This window comes from Pygoscelis adeliae, unplaced genomic scaffold (genome assembly GCF_000699105.1).
Source record: "Pygoscelis adeliae isolate BGI_AS28 unplaced genomic scaffold, ASM69910v1 Scaffold57, whole genome shotgun sequence".
In the NCBI taxonomy this organism is placed as follows: Eukaryota; Metazoa; Chordata; class Aves; order Sphenisciformes; family Spheniscidae; genus Pygoscelis; species Pygoscelis adeliae.
Window position 1 is genome coordinate 6,249,114 of NW_008825615.1, and position 10,692 is coordinate 6,259,805.

The 10,692-nt window shown below is 39.6% G+C and overlaps 2 protein-coding genes across 2 annotated transcripts in view; both read left to right on the top strand.

The window, feature by feature from the left end:
* Window positions 1-4,701, top strand: part of TMEM30A (transmembrane protein 30A) — a 12,034-nt gene extending 7,333 nt beyond the window's left edge. Inside the window, exons 6-7 of the mRNA XM_009333236.1 lie at window positions 1,129-1,335; window positions 3,184-4,701. Of these exons, the coding sequence (XP_009331511.1) occupies window positions 1,129-1,335; window positions 3,184-3,377 (401 nt within the window). The 3' untranslated portion in view covers window positions 3,378-4,701. The remainder of the gene's footprint in view (window positions 1-1,128; window positions 1,336-3,183) is intronic.
* Window positions 4,702-5,673: 972 nt separating this feature from the next.
* LOC103924671 (cytochrome c oxidase subunit 7A2, mitochondrial) overlaps window positions 5,674-10,692 on the top strand; it is a 9,660-nt gene continuing 4,641 nt past the window's right edge. Inside the window, exon 1 of the mRNA XM_009333237.1 lies at window positions 5,674-5,799. Coding sequence (XP_009331512.1) covers window positions 5,674-5,799 — 126 coding nt within the window. The remainder of the gene's footprint in view (window positions 5,800-10,692) is intronic.

Sequence of the window (10,692 nt, forward strand, 5' to 3'; positions counted from 1 at the left end):
TCCCTGAGCAACGGCAGCCTCTGCCAACCTCCACCTGCCCAGTTTTATTGCTGAGCACGATGTCATATGGTATGGAGTATCCCTTTGGGCAGCTGGGGTCAGCTGTTCCAGCTGTGCCACCCCCAGCCTACTCGCTGGCAGGGCAGTCTGAGGAGCAGAAAAGGCCTTGAGGCTGTGTAAGCGCTGTTCAACAATAAATAAAACATCAGTGTGTTATCAACACACTGTTTTCATCACAAATCCAACACATGGCAGGATACAAGATACTATGAAGAGATTTAACTCTATCCCAGCCAAAACCAGTACAACTGCTATAATGCTTGGATTTCACTTGAAAAGAAATCCTGAAATCATTTAATCAAACTCTTCAGATGCAGTTTTCATTTAAATGTTTCTACTGGTAGATCATGCAAAGTTTTCTAAAAACCTGATTCTTTTCTGTGATTAGAAGTGACCGATTTCTCTCATTTGTTAGGTTAAATACAGTTTGGTAAATCAAAGTTTTCTTGGGCTACCAATGTCTGAAAATAATCTTCCTCAGGGCTTTAAGGGGGGTGTGTGTGTGTGTGTGTTTATGCAAGGTATGAGTTGATTTCAGGTTTAACCTGATGTGGGTTTCTTGCTTAGTCATAGCCAAATTGCATGTTACCGATGTGATGTTACCCTTGGAAAAGCAGATACCTTACCCTAATACAACGTAGAATTGTATTTCCAATAAAATTAGCGACAGCATTAGTATGGCACCATCTAAAATATTGCACATAATTTTATTTGCTCGTAGTCCAGGAAGTGGTAGTCAAACTCTTAACAAGTGAGCAGAGGAGCTATCATCATAATGGAGAATTATCTCACTAAGGTAGAGTAATGTTTTGAGACAAGACTTCCTAGCTACATAAATGTGTAGGGGAGGCAAATTGGTTTAATCGAATGGACGGTGCTACCATGAGAATAAATGGATGTGCACTACTGTTTCAGTGTCTTGCAATAGTAGTGAGCCAACCTGTCTGTTCATACTGTTTAGAAGTTAGTATGGTTTTTTGTAATATTAGAATGAACTTTGAAGAGCCAGTGTGTTACTTAGTCCTGTATTTGAAATACTTTATTGTTACTACTTTTGTTTAATCCTAGGCACAACAAAACCTGTAAACTGGCCCAAGGCAGTGTATATGCTGGACGTGGAGCCTGACAACAATGGCTTTATCAATGAAGACTTCATTGTGTGGATGCGTACTGCTGCTCTGCCAACATTTCGCAAGCTGTATCGTCTCATTGAAAGGAAGAATAACTTACAGCCTACCTTACAGGCTGGAAAATATTTTTTGAATATCACATACAGTATCCTTTGAAAAACCTTTGAAAGCAGCTAAGGACCTTAGCTGGATTACACAGGCGTATATTTGTGCAAGTTCAAATTGAACTACGCTTTTTTTCTTACCATCTCTTTTAGAGAGAGAGCCACTGAGCTGTGGCTGAAAACTGGTAGTGAGAATTGGGTAGAATAATTACCATCTTGTACTTCTGTGCAAGTTTTTATAGAATTAACTTGTGTGTGGCCTGTTAGAACGTGAAATCCAGTCCAGTTTTTAAGCTTCATGAATGAAATGACTGGGCTAGACTTAACACTTTTTAATGTAAGTGCAGTTTTAATCATAACATTCTTAAGGTATTTTGTAGTTCATATAAAACTGCATTCATGTAAAACTACGTTTTTTAACCAGGATGAAAACATTCAGTTCCGTTAAAAAAAAAAAAAAAGTCCAACTCTTTGGAGGAGGCCTTTGTGAGGATATAATGGAGATGGTAATCCTAGGGAAGATTTCAGTGTAGAATTTACCCAGTAGGCAAATTTTGGAGGACACTAGTGTCTTCTCTGTACACTTACCTTGAATTCTCACAGGCGTATGGTCGGTCTCATTCACTTTTTTCTCACACATCTCGTTCATGTTTATGGGTACTTGCGGTCCCCAATAGTTGCCTCACGTGGGATAGAGGCTAAAGCCTATGGGTGGGAGCAGTTCCATCTGATAATTTTTGGGCAGGCTGCCTGCATTTTGGCTGACAGGAAGATGCTTAAGCGTAGTTCAGGTGATGCTTAGCCTTCCGGTGAGCTGATAAGCCTTCCTGAAATCTGTTAAATGGCCTAAGTAACAGTTAGCCAGGTTCTAGTTTCTGCAAAATACTATATATGGGCACGCTTTCTTTACTCTTCGGTTTATAATGTGGCGAATTTGCAGTGTGCATTTTTACTCATCAGCATATGCACTACTAATTTTTTGATGCCTTCCTGTGCTTCCCTATGGACTTTTAATTACTGCTTTGACACTGAAGGATATTGAATATCTGGGAGAGACGTTTCCCACAGGTTCAGGAATTAACATTCATTCAGCAGTTCAGGGCCTGCTTTGGGTCCTTCTGTGGCTCCATGTATTGTTGTGAGATTATTCTCTACTTGTAGACTTGCTCCAGAGCAGCCCGCTCTGCTGTGCAATTACTCGAATCTGTGTATAAAATTAAATGAGTAGCTTCATAGTGAGAGGGAAATCAGATTGCTTGGGTGGTGTAAAGGAATTGAGAGAAGCACAGGAAAAAGGAAAGAACAGAGGTAGTTGGTAGCCTAGAAACTTGAGAGCTTTAACTTCAGGGTGTAATGACAATATGTAATCAAGGGCAGGCTGACTTTGGAGGTCAGAAAAATGTCAGAGCTGTGGATCAGGTGGGAGGTCTGTCATTCTGTTTTGGACAAACTAAAGACTAGGTAGAAGTGCAGGAGACTAGAGGAGGAGGGTTGTCATAGTTACTGAATTCTTAAAATTCAAAAGCACTTAATGATAATTTTTAAATAGCTATTGCAGTATTTTCCTTTGCTGCGAAACTGTGGGGAGTGCATATAAAACAATAAACGTGAAGTCACTAAGAAAAATTTTGTACTAAAATATATTCAAGAATTAAAATTTAGATTTCCCTCATTTTATTGAAGCTGCTTTCAAAACCCCACAAAATCGCGCATTTGCTCTTCCCTTAAAAAGGGGTTAACATCTCCTAACGTGGCTATTTGCACTTCCAGTATTCAAAGGCGGCAGTTTGTATTTGGAACCTGAATGAAATAATCCAAAATTTTAATGTGTCTGACCACCAAAAGCTAGATTTGGAAATGCGCTTCTTGTTTTCCTATATGTTTTTCAGATTATCCTGTACACAGTTTTGATGGACGAAAAAGAATGATCCTAAGCACCATCTCGTGGATGGGAGGCAAAAATCCCTTTCTGGGAATTGCTTATATCACTGTTGGGTCCATATGCTTCTTCTTAGGAGTTGTATTGCTGATCATCCATCACAAATACGGAAATCGAAACACTAGTGCAGACATTCCCAATTAATCTTGCATTCTGAAAACAAATGTACTGCATGTGCATCAAGGCCAGTCCAGAACGGACCCAGTTTTTGAAAGATAAATCTCTGCTTCTGTCACTTCTGAGGCTGGGTACATAATTTTTATCTAAAGCTCCCCTTTCCCATACTGTGGAATAACTCTTGGAAATGACGGGTATACAATTAGCTATATTGATTGTATCTCTGCCTATGTCAGAAACGATTTTTCTGATATTTGCCTCTAACTGGGCAGGCCACACGATGCATATAGCTCCTGTTCCCTTGATGCATCTGCTGCTTGTTCATGTGCTGTGTAATGTTGGTATGATTCAGTACATATAGATTGTGTGGAGAAAGACTGTTATACTGTAAATTGTTAACTTTCTGGAATTCAGGTGTCAGTGCTGTTGAAAGGAAAAGTCAAGTCTTAAATGTGTTTTCAATTTACTGTCCTGTGCGCATGGGCTTTTACATTTCTTGCTGAGATTTTAATATATTTATATAAGTTGTTAAATATTTTTCCTGTGTCCTACCCACCGCTGTTATGTTAAATCCTTTAAGTGCTGTGTAAATTTCAGCACTCTGGATTCTTTGTATATTTACAATATATGTGCCTGGCCAGTAAACTAGCATCCTATGAAGATAATCAGAAAACCTATTTGTTCATTATCTGCGTGAGTCCCTTTTAAAGTTTCTTCTAAATTGAGAAATGTTTGTCGCAGGTAGAATCTGCTTTTTCCTAATTTTCTTTGCTTTAAGTCATATCCAATACTAGTTTACCTATTGTGCTTGCTGGTTTTGCTTTTTATGAGCAGCTCCAAGCACTAATCCAGAAGAACCTAAAGTGTTTTTTCCGTTCACAAATCTGGGTGAATTCCTTTTACTGGAGGAGTTTCCTAACTTTCTTGAGGCATATGTATTCTGAGCAGGCTTTGTTGTAAAGGAATTGTCATATACTTTTTCCTTATTTGGAGTAAACACCACATTAAATTTTTGCGGTGTTAAGATAGTAAACTATAGAAATTCAGAAGTTGAGATGGCAGTAACCTCTTTTCATTGAAATGCAGGTTGAGCTTGCTGTGAAACCTAATTTAAATATTGCAGTTAGAAGCAATGTGCGGTTTAGTGTCTCAAATCAAATTACAGAAGGGTTCACTTTTAGGTTAATTCAAAGTTAACTATAACCTGTAAAATACTACTTTTTGGTGACTTTTTTTTTAGGTGATGCACAGAAATTGTAATGTATATGGTGGAGATCACTTTATATGCAACTAGCTTGATAAAGTATTGAGTATATTAAAAAAGACCTAATAAATTCTGCAAACCATTTAATTAAGAGATTTTATTTTGTTCTTGAACATGCATTTATTTTCATCTGGATGAAAAGACATATTCTCATTAAGTGTGAATGCAGTTTAAGTGAGTTTTATTTCTGGGATTGCATATTTGTTACAAAAAGTTGTTTATTCACGGTCCAATAGCTTAATCTATAGCCAGCTTTAAACAACACTATTGATTTATCACATAAACACATGAACATTTTTACTGAATTACTTGTGTAATCTTTTTAAGCTAGCAGTTTATAAGTCTGTACAAACTGTGGCATGAGGCAACGTTTCCAGTGTGCTAGCATTCTGTAACTCCTTATAATAATTTGTTTGCATAGTACAGTGTGGCAGCACAGGACTTTAAATAGTCAAAAGTTGTTAACATTTTATTTACAGTGTTGTATCTATATTGCTGGAATTATAGAATAATGGTATGTACCTTTGTATATTGCAAGGCAGAAAAGTCACAGAAACTGTTAAACTGGCTTTCACTGGTAGAGTAGTTGCTAGTCCAAAATGTAGTGAGTGAGTAAGGGGATGTCTCCCAGTTACTGGTTATTAAAATATTTTGATTTTTAAACTTTGTCACTTGAAATGCAAATATATTCTGCTTCATTCATAATCCCTATCTTTTTCCAAGTAGGAAATGTTGCTTTTTGGGCTGTGTGGAAAATTAAAAACAAAGTATTTTTCTATCTTTACCTTCAAATATTTTTCAATGCCTTACCTTTTTTCTACTGACTATAGCTGTTTGTGCTTCTTTGATCTTCTCAAGTGCACCAGGATAAGAATCGCTGTCTGATTAGTTTCTGTTATAATTACACTTTTTCTCTGAGAGCCTGTAGCAGTAAATACTTGTCAGGCAGTATGCCTGACAGATAGAGTGCCTGAGGAGCTTAAAATGCTTGTAAGAGCTTAAAATATTGGGTCAAATTTGTAAACTCTTCGTTCACTCATGCTTGTTTGTCTTATCGTCATGTCGATAACTACGGAGATCCTTGGATTTTGTATTTCTTACAAGTTGCCCATATGTCACGTGTTTGAAGATGAAACCATGGCGTCCCTGTCTGACACTTCACGGGGCAGTGTCACTGTCCTGGTGGTCAGTGTCGTCTGTTGAATTTGGATTTGACCACCTGTGACCTGGTTCTTCAGTGGCATCCTTCAGAGGTATTCACTACCAGGGTTCAGAAATACAAAGAGCAATGCCTCCGCTTTCTGAGTGCCAGTTTGGCGCTTTCCAAGTCTTACCCAATTGAGGCAGTGCCCAAAGTGTGAGAGATTATTAGCTTTCTGGAGGCTGCTGCTGTTACAAGGGTCTGCTTATGAACGAGTCTTTCCTGGAGAGAGGAAATTGGGGAACTAGGATATGTCTCTCTCTTATGCAAGAGCTCTCCAAACAAATTCTCTAGTGTGAGACCAACTTCCTTCTGATTTCTTGTAAAAATCTACATCCCTGTAACAAAGCAGATTGTCACCTCAGGTATTTTTTTTTTAACTGCATCGGGCTATTTGGGGAGCTGTCGATTGTGCTTTGCTGAGTCAGAGGGAAGAGTTACCAGCTTATAATGGATGTGAAGGATCCTTCACAGCCTTTGCCTCCCAAGGTCACACTGGTACTGAAACTAGGTTCTCAGCAGCATGGTTTTGCTTTAATTATGAATGTTAAACCTTGAAGAATACAAGCCTTGTCTTTTTTTTTTATAGAAATCTCCATGGGAGGAAAGGCCAGGACAATCTAGGGTCAAGTAACATCTGCAAGCGTGTATTATCTGTTTGAATCCATCAAATAGAGCAATGAATGTGGCTGGCGTTTGGATTGGATTCACAGGAAGTGTTACTGACTGCACCTTTCTCTCAGATGCCCTACTTGCAGTGGGAAAATAAGGGTTACAATGTCCAAGACTGAGTTGAAGTGAGTGTCTGGTGGAAAAATGTGACTAAGTCTAAAGCAGAATGTACCTACAGTTATTTAAAAAAAAAAAAAGAAAAAAGTTACTAACTGAAATGCAACCGCTGAAGACAAAGAACAAGGCGTAACCATAGAAGCACTGCAAATGATTCTGATCTTCAAAGTTCCCATGACAAGAATATGGTTTCTGATCTTGCCTGAAAATTTGTGATCTACCCTTGGTACTACATAAGTTTGATTTTTATAAAAGTTCGATGTTTGTGTAACCTGGGGTTGTTCCCTGTAACTGAACTAACTAGCTATGGTGAGTTAAAAATGAAGAGGGCAACAATGCAAAGGCCTTCAGTGAGGTCTGCAATATCAATCTTAAAATCAAGCCAGTCCCATGAGGGGTTTGTATTGACCTAGTCAGTGAGTTTAAAAACAAAACAACACAACCCCCCCCCCCCCCAAAAAAAAAAACAACCAACCCCAACACCCCAAAATGATCTACATATCAAATACTTGTCTGTATTGAACAGCCTGCCAAAAATTCTCACTTTCAAAGTAGGAGGAAAAAATGTGAAAATCTAAGCCAATTTTATTCCTGCTCCCCTCTTAGCAACGTGGACGGTTTATGGAAGAGGCTGCTTCTAGCAGTATGAAAATGGACTCCGAGGTAGAAAGCCCAGTTGCAAAAAGTTCTTTTTTGTAGTAGTAGTAGTATTAAACTTTCCTCAGATTAGCAGAAGTATTTTCATGTAAAAATACCCTACGTTCTAGCTCACTGAATCTGTTCTGATCACCATATTGCCTTCTATGCCTAAATGTGAAGTCTAATCTTACTTGACAGTTTCAATTAAGACTAAAGTCCATTACGAAATGGCCTGATAAGAATTAGCAGGTCCTTGTATGACCTGCGTCTCAAATAAGAAACTACCTTCCTGTAAGCCTCCCATTCCAAACATGCTCAACCTGTGTTTGAAAATAAAGTAATACTGTCCATCATTCGAGTTATACCAACTGCTGCTAGAAGGTCTGAAGTTGGAAAATTATCTTTCTCACTTCCTGTTGGGAAAGAAATGAAGAGAATAAAAACATAAGTCAATAATTAATGAAGCTCAAGAAGTTTAAAAAAAAAACCCAAAACCGAAACATTGAAAGAAAGTAGATGGAGTTCTTTCTTACCGGACTCTGATTTCGGATAAAGATGACATGAAAGAAACAATTCAAGCAAACTGAATACCAGAGTTACGTACAAGTTTAATTGAATTTGCACCTGAGCAAGTTGATTGTGCTCAAATTTTGCAAAATAAAATGTTGAGACACTTTAAGTAGTATTAGAGGATGCTTTAAGTAGTATTAGAGGGCCAGGAATGTAATTAATGATCTCATTCATTCTGTTACGAAAATTGGAAAGACTGGACTGTGATACTTTTGGAAGAAATGAAAAGATGACTGTCTCCAGGCTTTCCTACTGAGGTCTGGAGTTAGGGCATTGAAGCTAGCGTATGCTTCACAATAGATGCTTGTAAACTTCGGAACAAATCTTTGTTCTTTTAATGCAATTTTAGTGTATTATACAACTTAAAGTAACTTGGAAAATGGTTATATGAAGATAGAATACAGTATGTTTTCTCTCTTCATACACAATGTAGTTTTCAACTAAGTTAGTCAATTATTTTGTTTGCAAGAAAAAAATTCAGCCAGTGGGCAGGCAAGACTCGGGAGGTTTAAAAAATTGTCATTTTCAGGGGTTTCCGCTTCCGCAGTTGGGTTGAATGTTAACTCAGTTGTTTGTGTGATCTTTTTAGCAGAGTTTACATACCTTTCTATTACTGGTTTAAGAGGTAAAACATCTTTTGTGATGAATGCTTATTAACATATAGATCGACAGCCCTGTTTTCATTCTGGCTTAAACAAAACTGTTTAACAATGAGTTTTGATTAACAATTGTATTATTCTTCAATACAATACATGCAAAAGTTAATCTGTCCTGCTAGGAAAAAGCAGTCCGAGTTTGCTTCTAGTGAAATATCCTCACCCTGAGGTGGCAAGTTGCCATTTCTTTCCCTCAAGTTTTCATTTCTTCATAAATTAGTCAACACCGAAGATGCCAGCTGTGCTCGCTCTGAGCAGTCATCTTGTAGCTTTGCTTGGTAGGTAACCCACATGCCAAGCTTTTAGTATGGCCTTTTTGTTGTAAAGTGTATTTTGGCAGACAGTAGCACTGAAGCTCAGGTTCAGACATACCAGGAAATGGTCCACACAGCAGAAATTAAGCAGTAATAATTTCTCTGGGGATTATGATCCTTTTACCAGTATTTACTACATACAACTGAGTGTATAAAAATCAGAATGCAAATACTATATGCACTCATAAGATGAAAGATTCTAAGAGTGTTGTGGTTTAACCCAGCAGGCAGCTAAACACCACACAGCCGTTTGCTCACTCCCCCCCCCCCCCCCCCGAGTGGGATGGGGGAGAGAATCGGGGGGGGGGTGGGGCAGTAAAATTCATGGATTGATATAAAGACAGTTTAATAGGACAGAAAAGAAAGGGAAAATAATAATGATAAAAGAATATACAAAATAAGTGATGCACGATGCAATTGCTCACCACCCACCAACGGATACCCAGCCAGTCCCCGAGCAGCAGTCATTGCCCCCCGGCCAGCTTTCCCCTAATTTATATACTGAGCATGACGTCACATGGTATGGAATGTCCCTTTGGCCAGTTTGGGTCAGCTGTCCTGGCTGTGCCCCCTCCCAGCTTCTTGTGCACCTCCAGCCTTCTCAGTTGGTAGAGCACGAGAAACTGAAAAGTCCTTGACTAGTGTAAGCACTACTTAGCAACCACTAAAACATCGGTGTGTGATCAACATTGTTCTCACCCTAAATCCAAAACACAGCACTGTACCAGCTACCAGGAAGGAAATTAACTCTATCCCTGCCGAAACCAGGACAAAGAGGAATGAATGGGAATCTATCTTGCAGTAGTAGTAATGTATTCTAAGTGTTATTCTATAATAGTACTGCTTGAGTATTTGAAAACTATTTGTTAAATAATGCATCCAATTTCCTCCTTTGTAACAATGCATCATATTTCTCCATGACTATGCTTTCTAAATGGTATTTTTAATATTCTACTCGGCTAAGAATATACCTATAAATACTTCATCTTTGCGTTTTTAGTTTCTGGGGCAGCCCATCAGATTGAGAAGTGCTGTGCTTTGAGGTATGTTCGTTGTTATTTCCATACTAGATTGAGCGCTAATTTGCTGTGTTTGACACACATAATTTATCATGAGGTTTGGCACCAGTGCAATGCCAAAAACTGAGTGCGCTGCTACTGCAGCAAAGCCAGGAAATAGCGTTCCTGACAGCATTGTATTTCAGCGTAAGGTCGAAGCACGAGAAGATGCAATTATGGGGCTAGATCTGCAATGTAGAAAAAACAGGGTTCTCGGAGCACTTTCTTGAAGGGCAAATAGATTCTTCCTTTAGGATCAAATAGGCTTGCATTTCATACAAATCCGGCATTACTTCACTGTCTGTAATTATATATTGTGAAACATGAAACTGAAGTTGGGTTTTCTTTTTTCACATGCAGAGTACTCAGCATCCCTGCTCCTAATGGGGTTTGAGGCAGCGGGCAGGTACGTGCTTTAGTTTTGGTTTTTTCCGTGTGCAGTGGCTCAGCGAGGGATGCCGCATCTATCCCCAGGGTGCAAGACCCGCTCGGCCGGCTCAGACCCAGGCTCTGCCTAGCTCAGCGTCCTGCCTCCAGAGACGGCCGAAGGGGGTGTCCAGGGAGCCCGTACGAACAGAAGCAGCCCGCGGCGGTACTCTTCCCGGGGCGCGCTTCCAGCCCTCTGCGGGTCTGAAACTTTTTCAGGAAAGGCGACCTTAAACCCTGAACGTAGCAGCTCTGAGGGGATGTCTCCTTCACGGGTGGGCCGAAGCGCCCTTTGAAGGCAGGGAAGCGGCCGGCGGCCACGAAGTTCCCCCGTTCGCGCTGCAGGGCGCGGAGAAATACCTCCTGGTTTGACCCCCGCCCAGGTGCCTCTGTTTGCCGCCCTGGCCTCCTCGCTGCTGGAGACC